At 31.6% G+C, this 17,684-nt stretch overlaps 1 protein-coding gene across 2 annotated transcripts; it reads left to right on the top strand.

Annotated features, from left to right (window-relative positions):
- The first annotated feature begins 3,447 nt into the window (after positions 1-3,447).
- LOC112771635 (psbP domain-containing protein 2, chloroplastic) lies at positions 3,448-6,746 on the top strand. 2 transcript variants are annotated; one of them, XM_072224544.1, is made up of 4 exons: positions 3,448-3,802; positions 4,359-4,514; positions 5,863-5,953; positions 6,264-6,746. In XM_072224544.1, exons 1-3 carry the CDS (start codon positions 3,482-3,484, stop codon positions 5,938-5,940), a joined length of 555 nt encoding a protein of 184 aa, XP_072080645.1. In that variant the 5' UTR covers positions 3,448-3,481; the 3' UTR covers positions 5,941-5,953; positions 6,264-6,746. The 2 variants fall into 2 exon arrangements, with proteins under 2 accessions (XP_072080645.1, XP_072080646.1); XM_072224545.1 differs by lacking the exon at positions 5,863-5,953 and having other exon boundaries at positions 6,264-6,733.
- The last annotated feature ends 10,938 nt before the right edge of the window (positions 6,747-17,684 follow it).

Genomic DNA, 17,684 nt, shown 5'->3' with positions numbered 1-17,684 from the left:
TGAAAATATAAAATTTAAAATACAAATAACAAAATAACTTTATAATAATTTAAATTATTTTTATTATTTTATGTATAAAAAAATTTATTCATTAAGGAATAATTTAAAATTAGTACTATAAAAATACTTCAAATTTAATATTATGAAGAAAAAATAAAAGAAATTTATATAAGGACTAATCTGATTAATTTTTAAAATTTTAAGGATGAAAATGACTTACGTCTAAACTTTTAAGGATTATTTTTATTATAAATAATTTGTTTACACGACAAGTGACACTTGGCATGTTAGGTGTCACTGACACGTCAACCAATCATATTGTGATACGTGGCATTAACCTGCCATGTCATCATGCCACGTGGCACTTAATGTGACACGTCATCAGCCGTTATCATCTAATTAACGGAAGAACCAATTTGACTTACGTTTTATCTTTTAAGGACTAATATGACTAAAAAATATCTTTTGAGGACTAATTTGAAGAATGGGTGATCTTTCAAGGACGAATTTGACTATTATAATTTATTTGCATATATTTTTTTACATTATATATATTATTGGTCCCATAGTAACATTTCTGGATCCGTTCCTGGCTGGAACCAGAGAAGTCCTTGCAAACGCTAATGGAAAAGCAGAGAAGCTCAGCCTCAACGTTCACCACCATCTCCAACGCTTCTAAAATTTTTGTTTTAAATGCAACATCAAACCCTTCAAATCCAACAACAACAACAACAAAGCATTCAAATTAAAAAAAATGAAAAACTTAATCAATTACACAGAGATAAACAAAATCCAGAGCGAAATAGAGTCAGCAAAGTTGCCAGTTTACTCCGCCACCGTTGTTGCTGGAGAAGGTTGTTGACAGCCGACAAGATAAATGGTGACGGTACCGTGACCAACGCCAAAGAGGAGGGCGATGACGGCAGAGAGGATGTCCTTCAATAGCGAGGCGACGGAAGGGTGCGGCAAGGCAAGGTGAGGGTGCGACGTGACAAGGCGAGGGTGACCATCAATCTCGATGGCAGCGGAGGAGCCCTCGATGGCAGATTTCTACCGTGGTTTTTCCTTTTAACACATGCAACAACAGCAACAATACAACAACGACACATGCAAGGATGCTCACGAGGAAGAAAAGGAGTGGGTTTAGGAGGAAGAGGAGGAAAATTAGTGTATGTGAAACATTGGTGGGATAAAGGGGTATTTGAAGATTAGGGTATTTTTGTCATTTTTAAAAGAAATTTATTCAAAAGGACAATTTTAATACTAAATAAAATATTGGGGATAATATTAAATTTATTGGAGAGGATCCACTCCTGTCTAATGAAAACATATTTTTATATATTTTTATATTTTTGTAGTTTATTATTTTATTATATCCAGTTAAATACCTGAAACACGACCTTTGTTGAAACTACTAATAAAAATAACAATAACAAATGAGTTCAATTTTTACTTTTATTTATTTACTTACCTTTTTTCCCCTTAAGGCTTTAACCCAAACACATGAAGTATGGAAACTTGCTCCCTGTGCCAATGAAACCCAACACATTAGACGGGAGTGGATCCTCTCCAGTAAAAAAAACTGGATGGTATCCAGTACTTAATTTAACTATTGATTACTCTCTTTTTTATTTATTTTTGGTCTCACTTATAGAATCAAAGGTGGAGAATCACACTGTATCTTATCAAGTGTTAAAAAAACTGGAGAGGATCCATTTCCCATATTAGACTTTGCAATTCAACTAGAACGAGACTCGGGTGATGTGCGGACAATAAATTAATTGTAGTATATAATAAATATTAAAAATGATTATATTTTATAAAATTAAATTAAATATGTGTAAATTAAAGTTAAATTTAAAAAGTGTTTTGTTTAAAATTATTTGTAGTACAAAAGATTTGAATATTGAAGTTGTACAAAGTAATATTTTTATTTAGTGGTTTGACTTTTGCATTTGTTTTAGTTGATGGAGTTCTTTATTGGTTATTGTTAGAGTTGTTGCTTTCTTCTTTCTGTCCTAGATTCTTGTGAAGGCATGTTCTTTATAAATTATTGAGCTATATGCACTTTCTATTGTATTGTTTGTTCCATCTTTACATGTATGTTCTTCTTTCGAAGATGTGTATTAAATTTGTATGGTTTTCTTTCTCCTTAATCTTTTGATGTGCATGTAATTTTCTAATAACATCTACAATAAAAAGAACAAAAATGTGTAGATTTTTTTTAATAAGTTATTTTTAATAATAATAATTGAAATAGTATAAAGTGAAATTACCTGTTAATATTTTTCTTTGACCCACCCTATCAGACAATATCTCAAGTGATGCAAATTTAAAATAGTGTTAGAAAATGTTCAAAATTAAATCTTTAATTTCTTTCACAACAGTTGTGAGTAAAAAGTTTATTTTCATTGTACCTTTAATTGGTCTATACAAATCATTTGCATCTTCTATTTTTAAAATTTTTTATAGTATAGACTTTTCATTCTAGTAACAAATGTTTGAATATGTTCATCATATTTCTCTTCACAATTACATAAAGAGATGTTTCGTGCGGTGTTAGGAAATCATATCATAGTTAATAATTAGTGTAAAAAAATGAATTACATTTATTTTTTTTTAAGTTAATAGAAAAGGAACAATGAATAGCATATTGAAAGAAGTATAATTTTAAAGATGTTAAAATATAATTATATATAAAATATTATAAAAAATATAAAAAATAAAAATAATTAATGTATTTTTTCGTAAATTTATTTTAAAAATATAATAAATATGTTTGTTTTGTACCTTTTCATCTAATATAATCATTTCTAGATAAAGAGACTCTTATTCATTTGTGGGTGTTAATGTTTTCCATATACGAACCATGCGAACTTTGATAAACCAATTATTTGTTTGTTTGGTGATATTGTCCAAAAGAATAATACTCTATCGAGTAAGTTTGAGATGTTGTATAGTGCGAAAATAAATTTTTTGTGCTAATTTTGATATTATTTGAAGAAATAGTGATAAGAGACTTATATAAGTAGTTCAGATAGTATGGAATTTGAATATTTGTAGCGTAAAATTTATTATGATTAATAGATTATTATGACATTTATAATATAGATGTTTATTATATTTAATAAGTTATTTATAAAAATTAATAAATTAATTATTAGAGTTATAAATTTATTGTATTATTTATAACAGTAAAATATAATAAACATAGAGATATAAATTTTTGTAGGTTATAAATTTAATTAGATATTATTAATTTTTAATTATTATCATTAGTAATTTTATAACCTAATTTATATATATTTCTATTACTTTGTATATTTTTTTGTATTTTTATTTTTTTGTTAATTTAAAAATAATAGTTAATTTGATAAATTTTTTAGTTGATTTAAAAATGATGTTACTCACATGACATTAGTAAAAAAAAAAAATAACGTGAATAAATCCATCTGCGCTTATATATTAAGAACATATTCCAATGGCTTTTATAACTTGCTCGACGCTTCTCCACAATTCACAACAACACTCTTCTTCTAGAACCTTCTTCTCAATCCCCTCTTTCAATTCTGTTACCTGCATTCTTCCCAATGAACCTCACAACAACCACATCCTGCATTTATCAACATTTTTTACTAAGAGGAAGCTCCATCTTACTCTTCTTCTCACAACTTTTCTTTCGAGCAATTTATCAAACACTAGTGGTGCATTCTTGATGGCTCAAGAGTTGGACTTGGAGCTTCACAGATACACTGATTCGAAGGAAGGTTTCACTCTTCTTATACCCTCTTCTTGGACTAAGGTAAAATTATTTACCCATTTTTTTTTGAATAACCTTAATCTTTGATAAGCTTTTTCTACTGTGAAGAATTGCGTATGTTTGGTATGATGTGTTGGAAAATGATTCAATAGAGTTAAATGGAAATGGAATGAGGTGGGTAAAATATTGAGTAAAATCTAGCTGTTACTCATGTTAGTGTATAACTCTTTTACACTGACACCTAATCGTGTGTTGCGCATAGATCAAACTGGTTTCTTGTTGAGATTGAGGTGTAGAAGTTAGCCACTTTTTGTCTATATGGCAATAATTTGATTTAGAAGAATTTTACATTGACAATGCATAAAATTTAAACTCTTAGATATTTTAGAATTAGATTAGATGGAAATGGAATATATTAGATGAACTGATCATTATATTTCATGAAAAAATTGTTATTTATCCCCTCCAAATTGAGTAGTACAACATGAAATGCTATGGAGTTGGAGCAAAAAAACATAAAATTCTTGTCATTCCAAATTTTCACCACTTTCCATTTACATTTGTTACAATTTTTGCTGCTCTGGTTTACAATGAATAGGTTGATAAAGCTGGGGAAACTGCTTTGTTTCAAGATGCAAGTATGGGGAGCAACAACATTGGGGTTGTCGTGAACCCGGTTCGTCTTGCAAACCTTGGAGACTTCAGGAGCCCCGAGTTTGTAGCTGATAAGCATTTGCAAGCAGAAAGGTGTAAGGTAAGGTTCTTGTTTCCATTGCTGGGACTTTCTATGACCAATGCAAAATTTGAGTCAAGTGTGATGATATTATTAGAAGAATCTCCCTGTACTTGTAGCATAACAACATAAGCAAAGGAAGAATGAGCTGAAAGATTTACCTTGGATTACTTTGACTCTGTTGTGAACATAATTTTGCTAATACTAAGCGCTAAGACACTAAAGGCTAAACTAACTAATTGGCTACAAATTATCTTCTCTGTTTCATTCATTACATTATATAATAAAAAGGTCTCTAGAACCTTCCCTTCCTATCACAAACTATTGGCACCTCACCTGTGCTCTAAAGTATTCCTATAATTATTTATTTTTATCCATAGTAGATTCTTCGTTGATCTTTACATAATTAAATCAAAAGTAGCAATGATCAAATTGGTTTCTTGTTGAGATTGAGGTGTAGAAGTTAACCATTTTTTGTCTATATAACAATAATTTGATTTGATATTAATTTAGAAGAATTTTGCATTGAGAATGCATAAAATTTAAATAGAGTCAACTCTTTTATTTTTTATTTAAATAGATAATTTGTAAGTATGTTGTATAGGGAGGAAACAGAGTATAAAAAAAAGAAGGGTAAAGTATACTTTTTGTCCCTAAAGTTTGACAAAAGTTTCAAAAATACCCCTAAGTTTTATTTTGTTTCAATTTTGTCCTAGAAGTTTTCAATTTGCATCAAATATACCCCTGACGGCTAACTTTTTAAAAAATTTAAGATCAATTCAATAACAATTTCATAAGAACAACCCTTAATACAAGCAAATCAAGCATAATTTCTATGCATTATTGTTAAATTAGTCTTAAATTTTTTGAAAATTTAGCCATCGAGGGTATACTTGACGCAAATCGAAAACTTTTGGGACAAAATTGAAACAAAATAAAACTTAGGAGTATTTTTGAAACTTTTGCCAAACTTCAAGGACAAAAAATATACTTTACCCAAAAAAGAAAATATTATGTAATCTAAATGAGTCAACTATACTATCCCGATTAGTTACAATTATGTAATCTCTTCTCTTTGAGCTTCAGTCCCGTTTATCCAAAAAGAAAAAAAAAAAGAAGATAAATTGTAATTTAAAAAATTGGATTATAATATTAATTTTAGAGTAAATTTTTTGCCCGTGGTTTAGTTGATGGGAATGTGAAGAAACATGATTACACCATGTCTAAAAGGCATAGGAGTTAACCTTCAATTGGCTATAAGTATTATCTTACTTAATAGTTGGTTAGTTAATTTTGTGAAGGATTGTGGATTTCTCTGTTGTTGTTGTTGTTTTTTTTTTTTTTTTTAATTTTTTTTTTTTTTTTATAGGTGCTCTGTTTGGATTTTGATCCCAATGAGAAATTATGGACAAGATCTCTTCTTTCTAAGTTAACACCTTGGTTTTAGGCTTCAAGATTAAGTACATTATTCATGTTAACCTTATGCATATTACCTTTAATATTTTCACTATGTCTGTCCATTCTACTATCTTTTAAGTTTTAACTGCTTCACTACAATATTATATTTGAATTTTGGTTTAACATTTAAAATTATATTTATTAAAACAAAATTTAAATCAATTTTTGATGCTTTTGAAAGTCTTTTATCTTAATTAAAACTATCTAAATTTACATAATACAAAAAGATAAAAAATCCTATCTTAGAAAAATTAAATTGACACACTCTATCTTAGAAAGTGAAGGTTACATAAATATTATATCTAAAAATAGGAAATCAAGAAAGAAGAAGAAGAAGAAGAAGAAGAAGGAGGAGAAGAAGAGAAGAAGAAGAATGAGTGAAGAGCAATCAGATTCTGCAATGATGGATCTGTGGGATATGATGGACCCGTGGGATATGATAGACCTGGATGCCGATGAACCACCGCAGTTTCACTTTGAGTTTCCGTCTCTGCCTGAGCCGGTCTGGAATGGGGACGAAAACAAGATTTTTGCTGCCAATGTAGGTGGTTATCAACCACCTCAGCCCCAGCCCCAGCCGTGTGCCATGGACGTGAGTGGTAATCAACCTCCTCAGCCGGTTATTCATGAGTGTTTGCCGGAAGCTACGGAGAACCGCCGGCGGGAGGAGGAAGCTATGAAGATGACATAGCAGTATTATGGAAGCCCATTATCTGGTTATCAACCATTTCTGTCTGAGCCTCAGCCGTTTGCCATTGACGAAAATGTCGTGTTTAAGAAAAGGAATCCAAGCAAGAAGCTAATTAAGAAGACGACGAAAATACTTAAAGCAAGAATGAGTCAAGAGAATTCACATATGTTGAAGATGATAGAGGCGGAGCTGTTTGCCGACGACCACAATGTGGGTGGTAATCCACCGCCTCAGCTTCAGCCTCAGCTTGATTGGGATATGGAGAAGATGTGACGTCGGTGGTCATCAACCACTTCAACCTCAACTTCAGCCCAAGCTGCAGTCGGATAATCAGCCATCTCATTCTTGGGACGACAACAAGTAGTTTGATGAGTGTTTGCCGGAAGCTATGGAGAACCGTCGGCGGGAGGCGGAAGCTATGAAGATGACAGAGCAGTCGGATAATCAACCACCTCATTCTTGGGACTACAATAAACATTTCGATGAGTGTTTGCCGGAAGCTATGGAGAATCGCCGGCAGGAGGCGGAAGCTATGAAGATGACACAGCACTATTATGGAAGCCCATTATCTGGTTATCAACCACTTCAGTCTGAGCCTCAGCCGTGTGCCATTGACGTGTGTGGTAATCAACCACCTCAGCTACTGTCTCAGCCTCAGCCTCAGCCTCGTCCTTGGTCTCGGCCACTTCAGTCTGAGCCTCAACTGATCATCATCACAGGTCGGTATTCTCAATATTTTCATTCTCTTCTTATTTTGCAAGGTTTATTTCTCGTATTCTTTCTTTCTTTTTATTTACTTATTCTATATTTCCTTTTTCTTATAAGTTTCATGAACAAACCGTATAAACAATGAACTTTTTTTTCCCTTAGATTTGTTTTTGGAATAAATAAAATATTTTGAAATGGAGATGATCAAATATATAAATATTTTTGTTCACAAGAGATTCATTGATCATCAAATATTTTGTTTATTTCTATCATGACAGCAAGGAGGTAGTGCCTGCTGCAGAGGAGGAGGTAGTGCCGGCCGCAGAGGAGGAGGCAGCACCAACAAAGAGTGGATCTCATTGGACCCCAGATGAGCATAGGTATTTATTATTATATTACTTCCTTTTTCTTCTTTCTTATTTATTTATTATTTAGTTGAATATTGGTGTTTACAAAAAAAAGAAAAAAATAAAACAAAGTGGAGCAACTAGTATCAACATATAAAGAAAAGCAATTTATTATAGCACTTCCTTGATTTAGATACATCTCTAATTTGTCGATGATGATTGTATCTTGTCTACAATATATAGTCTAGCACCTCTTTTCTGTAAGATCAACTTCACTGCTCTCTTGTTAATTAAAGCTTTCATACGTTAGTATTTTTGTGCATCAATAACTAGCAATTTGAGCGAATTCTAAAGTAATTTTTTGTTGATTGTTAAATTTATTTTGTTTTGACCGTGGTTGGCATAATAATGTTTCTGGTTGGACTGAAAACCAAAAAAGAAAAAAAAAATGTTTGATATCTAAAAATATCGTTACTAATTAAATAGTTTATGTTTTTGTTTAAAAATTTTTAGTATAAAATTTGTTAATAGTTATTTCAAAAATCATATTTTGGTAGGTTATTTCTTAGAGGGTACCAACAAGAAGGTTTACACTGGACAAGAATTTCAGAATATTATGTCAAAACAAAAACTCCTAGTCAAATTTCCAGTCATGCTCAGAAATATTTTTTACATCAAAAAGAATTAGCAGAAGGAAAAAAGCTAAGGAAAAGCATTTTTGATGTAATTTGATCATCGTAAGTCATTTCTTTACTCTCAATTAGTGAGTCTAATTCAATTTCCACTAATATAGAAAATATTTAATTGGCTATTTTAAACTCTTTTAAGTTATTATCCATGATAGTTACACTATTTTAATTGTTTTTCAATGTAGAAATTGTGCCCTAATCCGAGGTTTTTAATGGATGGAGGATTTGCTTATAGGAGGAAGAACATGTAAATGGTCTAAAGATTTTTATTTAGGTTGCACATATCTAGTTCGAGTTAGTTGTTAGCTAGTTTTGTAAATGAACAATGACCAGAAGATAGGTTTGAAAAAATACTGATGTAGGAACATGCGATCATTATAGATATAATTGTGATTCATAACCTTTTTATCAATAATATTTGATTTTCTAGTTCTCCGACCTTGATGGCAATGTCGAAGGGGATGATGAACTGGATTTTATCTAAAGTCTGATGGCGATGCTGAAGGGACTTTTGGTAGAAAAGATGTATCTTTTTAAAAGATTATTAGTTTCAAATATATTAATTAAACATATATGTAAAAAAATTTTAAAAGTATTTCATCCATAAAAATTAGTTATAAAATATTTTTAAGTAATTTTATACTTTTATTAATGATTACTTCTTTTTCATATTTTATTTGGTTGTCATTGAAGTTGAGAGTTAGTATAAAAAGAGCTTGACACTAATTAGATTATAGACAAAGTATTTGATACTAATTAGCTTGTTAAGTATTTACACAATTACTCCAATTAACTTGCTGTGCTGTATTTATATGATGCCAGTAATAAGATTTTGTTTTATTAATGTTATTATTGCCTCTTTTTTATGAACGAGAATAAGTGGCTTTTGTAACAACACTTTTGTTCTTATTTATCGCGAAAATCATATTTACCATGACAGCCTTAAATAAGAAAATGAAGACAAGATTTAATAGAATTATCTGTTGTTCATAGAAGAAAATTATTTTCATTCCATAAATGAGAAAAGAAAAGGCAAATTCATAGAACATACTTCAATTTAAGCTATATATTTTCCATGATATCTTTCTATGTTATATAGTGTGTACACTTTCTATATATAATTATTGAATAAATTTTTATGTAAGTTGTTTTATTTGATCACAATAAATATGATTCCCAATTTATCTACTCCTTGAAGAGATCAGTTATTTTCATATTCTTTGCCACCATCATTGAATTTTTGATTGAAATTGTTCATTAAATATGCCAGTTTTTACTTGTCCTACTTATTTCATCTATTTTTTGTTCTCGTGCTTGAGTAGTGTTCAAGCCATTCTTTCTCTTTTGATTTCCCATTAATCTTTTTGTGCCATTTTTCGTTGGAGAACGTTTGCCATAGGTATTTTTCTCAACTCCTTGCTTCACCTCTTTGTTTCATTGTAGAACCTTTAAGATCTTGAGTGGACTTGGCGCTTTAGTTTAATTTAGTGCATTATTCTTGTTATGATTCCAATAAGCTAATTTAGCTACGAGAGTTTAATTTAATTTACACTTGAAGCTATTTTGTTGCTGTGTTACATCATCAGTTTTTACTTTTTGTGGTAGACAAGATTCACTTCAATTTCTTTTTTACTTAGAATTTGATGCATATGTTGCTCCTAGTAAGCAATGAATGTTATTTATGCAGTTAAATAATTTTGGAAAAACGACAGCAGATGTCACCTTGCTTTTCACATGAACTGTAAGTGAAACTTTTTTGTTGACTATTTACTATTACACTGTTGGTGTTTTAATGTTTTATCCTATTCTTGGCCCTTGGGGTGCTTAATGCAAACAATTGATGTATGCATTCAGATTTCTGTTGGAGGACTTTCTGAGTTTACTGGCGATCATTTTAATTCAAAGATGTAAGAAAATTGTGACTTGTTCATCTTCTTTGTGAAAATGTCCCATTTGATTGCTTTTTATTCTAACATTCAAGATACATATTATGTTTTGCTAGGGTGAATGACAAAGTGCATGGTGTTCTTCTACATCACAAGTAAAGCCTTAACCCTTACTATACTTTTGAATGACAAATAATTTTGGAATTTATCAATTAATTTAGATGATACTATAGGGCTAGGAATGAGCGGTCTCCTGTCACATTTGCAATTGCAGCAGCGGAGACAGAGGATGTGCATATATCAGTATGTCCTGTCTTTGTTATATCTGGTGCTCACAAGGGTATCTCGGCTAAGGATATGTGGAATGAAATTAAACAGGTTAAGAGACAACTTATAATTTTTCACAATATTTCATTGAAACTTGAAAAATATTTATTCATTGTCTTTGTTATATTAAGTTATTGGTTCCATCATGTTTTCTTCTCCTGGATAAAGCCAATTATTCTGTTCTAGCTTCTAAGCATTATATAAGACAAGCACTTGGATTTTCCTTTATTTGGGTATCATATTTCTTGTCATTTATGACAATTACAATGTTGAAGACTTCAAGTCCTGTCAAGCATCACTGTTTCAGAATATTGCAAGCCTAAACAATTACCCCTTTTGAACTCTTAAAAATGATGTATCTTGTAATATCTTAGGGCAATCTTTTAGGATTGGTTTTTATATTTTCTTACATTATGCCATTTTTTATCTTTATTTTAGTATGTTTAGGATTCTAATATTTTTCAAAAATAGGAGTTGTTACTTTGTAATTTATATCATGGTACATCTCATCATATCAGAATGGCTGAGTTGATTAAATGAAGATATCATGATGCAGATTGTAATGCTGTTTTTTCAGCTTTTGTTGCTTTTTTGTTCTTCTTCTCCCCACCCCATCCCCCTTTTTCTGTTGATGTGTAGCATGGGTTTACATTGCACTTATGAAATTCAATCATTTGTATTTTAGTTCATGTGGTGCTAATCTGCTAATCTGTGATTTTCTTTTGAAAACTCTTCAAAAGATGTCTATTACAGCAGGATATTAACCTCTCTGTAACTAATATACTTATTATATTTCATTGAACTGAATTAGTACTATTTGTCTTTTTAGCATGGGTCTTTTGACCGCCTGAATATCTTTGAAACTGCCATGCCTTCAGAACCAGGATCGTCAATTGAACTCTTAAAAAAGAGTTGTGTTCCAATGTGGTAGCAGGCACAGTCATGTTTCCAGATGCAGCATTCAGAGGATTGTTTGTGGTATAACCATTTTGGATGGTGTTGATGTGATGACGTCGTTCATCATCTTGTGGAAGTGTTCTTGCAGTTGCGCCGGGGTCTTTCCAAGGAGACGAGCAGCCACCACACTCCAGCGGTTGTGTATAGCATCCCGAAAACAATTGGCAACAACCGACTCAAAAGCTTTAGGTTGAGGCAGAGGCTGGAGCTGAGGCTGCAATTGAGGTGGTTGATAACCACCCGTGCCAGCGAAAAACTGAGGCCGAGGCCAAGGCTGAGACCGAGACCAAGGCTAGGCTGAGACTGATGAGGTGGTTGATAACCACATATATCAGCGAAAAACCGAGGCTGGGGATGAGACTAAGGACGAGGCCGAGACCAAGGCTGAGGCTGAAGTGGCCGAGACCAAGGCTGGGGCTGAGGCTGAGGTGGATTAATAGACACGTCAATGGCACACGGCTGAGGCTCAGACTGAAGTGGCCGAGACCAAGGATGAGGCTGAGGCTGAGACGGTAGCTGAGGTGGTTGATAACCACACACGTCAATGGCACACGGCTGAGGCTCAGACTGAAGTGGTTGATAACCAGATAATGGGCTTCCATAATAGTGCTCTGTCATCTTCATAGCTTCCGCCTCCCGCCGGCGGTTCTCCATAGCTTCCGGCAAACACTCATCGAACTGTTTGTTGTAGTCCCAAGAATGAGGTGGTTGATTATCCGACTGCTCTGTCATTTTCATAGCTTCCGCCTCCTGCCGGCAATTCTCCATAGCTTCCGGCAAACACTCATCGAACTGTTTGTTGTCGTCCCAAAAATGAGATGGTTGATTATCCGACTGCAGCTTGGGCTGAAGTTGAGGTTGAAGTGGTTGATAACCACCGACGTCACATCTTCTCCATATCCCAATCAGGCTGAGGCTGAAGCTGAGGCGGTGGATTACCACCCAAATTGTGGTCGTCGGCAAACAGCTCCACTTCTATCATCTTCAACATATGTGAATTCTCTTGACTCATTCTTGCTTTAAGTATTTTCGTCGTCTTAATTAGTATTTTGTACTTCCTGAACATGAGGAGAATAATAGACATTTGATTATTCCCTAGAATCAGAGACAATTATAAACACAGAAGGAACATTTCACTATTTCAGAGAAACAAGCTTTTTCCCTTCTTACTTTAGTTGTTAAATGCAAAGCAAACTATATATAATGGCCATTATTCCTTTTGTCATAAATACGGAAGCAATGTTTCACTAACATCTATGATCATTGCTACTTTTGATTTAATTAAATAAAGATCAACGAAGAATCTACTATGGATAAAAATAAATAATTATAAGAAGGAATACTTTAGAGGCTTAGAGCACAGGTGAGGTCAGGTGCCAAAGTAGTCCAAGGTAAATCTTTCAGCTCATTCTTCCTTTGCTTATGTTGTTATGGTACAAGTACAGGGAGATTCTTCTAATCAATATCATCATCACTTGACTCATTTTGCATTGGTCATATAAAGTTCCAGTAATGGAAACAAGATTAGTATTGGAGGAGTCCAATTAGAAAATTATACTATAAATAAGAGTATGATGTAATAATATAGGATAGACATAATGTAATTGAAACTCTACTTTTTCTCTTTGTCCCTAATTTTAGAAATTTTTCTTCTATTCTTTCTGATTATCTCTAATTCTCTTTATTCTTGATACAAATTCGTATCAGAACAACATCAAATTTTCTGTGATATTGCAAAAAACGGTAATTTACAAGAATCTAAGAACGTCATTTGGAAAAAGTACAACTCACAAGAGGCGTATTGCACTGACAATACGTAGGGACATATTGCTTGCGCAACCCGCGTCTAACTCCTGTAGGTCCGAGAATATATAGTGCACTAGCACCCTGTCTCTTCAATATGTATGCTTTCTCTCTTAGTCTCATTTTCAATTTTAACTAGATTTACACCCATGCATTGCCTAAAAACAAAATGAATATATATTTTATAAAATATATAAATTAATTTTAAATTTAATAATTATAAAATTAAAAAATTTATACATAAATTAAACTTTTAAAATTACGAAAATACTCAATTTAAATTTATTTATTTGACTTTATATTATCATTTTAATTTTTGTTCTTCTAAATAGTCATTTTTATTTATTTATTTATTTTAGATTATATTTAAATATTTGTACAAATATAAAACTCTTAGATGAAATGTAAATCTGAATATGATATTTTAAAAATTGAAATTAATATTTAATTTTATTTTTCATAAATTATGATAACACTATGTATTTTTAATAATATTATAATTAAATAATATTAAAAAGTATAAATTGTTAAAAGAGAAAAAATGATATATAAATAATATAATTAATGAATACAATTAGACCAATAGCTTTATCACCTCTGCAATTATGTTTGAGTTCAACTTGGCATATTCTTAAGAAATGTGCAATTATGTTTGAGCTCAGCTTGGCATAATCTTGAGAAATGATAGTTCTGGTGCATGGTGACTACCATTGTACTGCCCTATAACCCAACAAAATTTTCTTTTAATAAGACTAACCATGATAAGTCAATCGCCACTTGTTCTATATTGTATACACTTTGCATAAAATATAGTTGGCTCAGTCCAGTCGATGTTAGGCTCCGGTAAATCAACATCAATTCTTCAAACTCAACATATAACTTGATAACCGACACTTGTGCTCGTATTTGCTAATAGATCGAAAACATTCCGTACATATTTGCTTCGTCAGCTATGCACATACATTATTTAAAACTAAAGGAAATCACTAAATACTAACACATGCTGTCTGTAAAGAATATTTGTGACTCTTCTTAATATTTGGTTATCAACACATTTACAAAATATACTCTTAAACTTCTCATATGTTATTGCAAAAAGAATAACATCACAAGAATTTTTACATATAAAAATCATACATGTTTAAAAAAAAATCTGACCATTATAATATATATATTTTTAAACTAACACCTCTTTCCATTTTTATACGTGTACACTCACACTCTAAAAGAAAAACACTCCCACTCACACTCAACCAAACATATCCGTTTTTCTTTTTATAATACCCCATTTATATTTTCATAATAAGAGAAATACAATACGTTCCCTATGTAATATCAATATGCCTCATTGTATCGACAATACGCTCTCCGTATATTATATATTTAATATTATAATAACTCAATGCGGGCCGTAGTATTACTACAAATAAATTTTTTTAAAAAAAATCTGCTGCTACAATTCGCCTCCTGTGAATTGTCTCCAGCCTTGAAAATTTTAAAAAACACAATAAAATTTAATAACCGAGTGTTACACTAAACTTTGATCCATATAAAAAAAATCAGTTAAAATAATTTTATAAAAAAGTTTGATAAGGTTAAAATATTTTATTTTTTAATGCAAAAGATTATTTTCATTTATATTATTGCATTCTTTTGGTGCATTGCACAAGTTTAAATCTAATAATCTTTGACTACAACATTCTCTTGCAAGTAGAATCATATATAAGCTGCCACAGATTTCTTGGTCTTCAGAAGACATGCACTTTGCAAAAACCAGCATGGTATCTTGACAAAGACAAATTACCTTCCTTCACATCAACATTAATCTCATGCCACGTGTGCTTTAGTTTCGATAATGCCTACTACATTGCCCACATGGCTAAAGGCGCATGTAACACATAGATCTGTATCTATTGTTAGTGTTCCATGCTTTAGGAATTTGGAAAGCATAACTGTTGATTCAACCGAAGAATCAACTTTCATTAACTATTTCAAAAATAAAAAATGATAAAACACAGAAAACTTTATTTTGAGTTTTTTTATTGAGTAATATCTGAATCAGTTTCTAAAAAGTATTTAGCCAAGACATTTTAATTTTCAATAAATTTTAATTACCAAATCAGTCTTCAAACCTTATTATTTGTTTATGGAGAGATTGATTTTAGAAATTTAAAAGCTTTTAAAAACTGTTGTGTCTTTATTAAATAATGATAGGATAAATTTGTCTAATTCTTTATCAAAATTTGATGTAAAAATTTATTCGTCTAAGAAAATAAAAAGTTAGAGACTAATTTGGTTAAAATTTATTGAGAACTAAAATGTCTGAAATAACCTTCTGATTCTGTCATTCTGTGAGTAATAAGGTACTTTACCCAAGTCCATCCTTGGACCATGCAGCTTCATATGTTGTTAATCTAACAAACCTACTTCACAAGTTACACCAATGGAAATAAAGCATGCAAATAAGGCATAGCTGTGTTATGAAGATTATAGCCATTTATTTCAAACCATGGATCATTGACTCCAATATCATGAGGAACAGCACCAAGAACCTTTCTGTGAACCATTCAGCCAACAACTAGAGTTTGCCTTTTTTTCAGGGTCATGCATCATTATGGCCGCAGCAAAGTCTCTTTGGACACTGAGTTCAAGTTTGGAAAAAGCATGACCAGTGCAAAAGATGAGTAAAAATGAACATCAAAGGTATTCCACATTGGATACTCGATGCCTTCAAGATAAAGAAATTGACTTTGATGCAGTTGGAGTGGGTGCAGATCTAAATCTTTCAATAATGTTAATAGCATTATCACTCTGGGGCGATAAATTTGGACTCTCTAAATCATATATGAACCCATACCCTCTTGATTTCATTACAAAACATATTTAATTTGTTTAAACACAATTGATTGAGTTCCAAATTTGAAATTGGGAAAAGCATGATCTTTAAGCCAATGATACCAGTAGAAACCAGATTTTATCAATCTCAAATCAACCTTAACAAACCGAGAAATTATGTATCTTCCTAATAGTTTCTCTTAAGTATATTTCTTAACACTAAATGAAAAAAAAATCACTATTTAACATTTCAAGAAGTTGAAAGCATCTATTTTTTACTTCATTATAGGATTTTGGAATATCCAAGATGCTATATCATTCATTACAAGACAGAAATAATACCAAATTGAAGAATGAAGTTACACACCGGGAAAGATGAACAAATCTCAGCCATAGCAATCTCAACAAACCAAGTGAAGAAAGAAACCACCACCCATCCCCATACAAGAGATGCAGGCCCTGCATATTGAAGGCTGGAACCATATAGAGGAGTGATTCCTGTGAATAGGGTCATTGTTGAAAATACTTAACAATAATTAGTGTCAAATACTTTGTCTATAATCTAATGAGTGTTCAAACTCTTCTTGTATTAACTCTCAACTCTTTTTTAAAAAATAATCATAAAAGTATAAAATTACATAGAAATATTTTATAACTAATTTTTATGGATAAAATACTTTTAAAAAAATTTTACATATCTGTTTAATTAATATATTTTAAACTAATTCGGACTCTCTAAATCATATATGAACCCATCCAGCGAAAATTTTCTTTCCTCTAAGCTAGCTGAACTATGCACTGGACCTGAACCATCTGCAAAACAGAGAATGATGTAACAAATTGATGACAAAGACAGTCATAACTCATAGCACATAATCATACAGAGTCTGAAAAGTTTAAAGCAAACAAACATGGCTTAATTAGCTAATATATAAAACCCATGTTTTAGAGAAATACCTGTCCAAATTGTGAATCCAGAATTGAGATAGTAAAGCTCATTTAGAAGGGTTGTAAGTCACCAAAAACATAAATTCAGAAGGGTTGTAGGGTACCTGCACAACTCGGAATGCTTCAGAATTTTTAAAGTACAAGAATAAAGTTAATAAAGAACTGAGCATTACCACTAAGGAAGTCTTTTTTGTGTTGAAGGATTGGTCTTTGCCAGTCTTCAATCTGAGCCTCCCATTGCCGGTGCCCTATGTCACCAATTCATAGAAGCTTTAGTAAGTTATTCATGAAATCTATTAGGCTATTAGCAATTATACCTATGGTGCATGCTTTGGGAAATCATCTAAATTTTGACATCAAAGAAAGAACAGAAAAGAAAAGAGAAAATTTTATCCGTAGTCTGGCTCTTTAAAAATATATCTATAGATATAATTCTCAATATTGAGTTTCGAATCCCAACTATACAAATACAAAATTTAATGTATCTCATCAGAGAGTATTACTGATAATAGCATCGTGCGCAATCTTTGCAGCTGCATCGC

The sequence above is a fragment of the Arachis hypogaea genome, chromosome 18, assembly GCF_003086295.3.
Source record: "Arachis hypogaea cultivar Tifrunner chromosome 18, arahy.Tifrunner.gnm2.J5K5, whole genome shotgun sequence".
Classification (NCBI taxonomy): Eukaryota; Viridiplantae; Streptophyta; class Magnoliopsida; order Fabales; family Fabaceae; genus Arachis; species Arachis hypogaea.
This window is presented reverse-complemented; position numbering and strand designations above follow the sequence as displayed.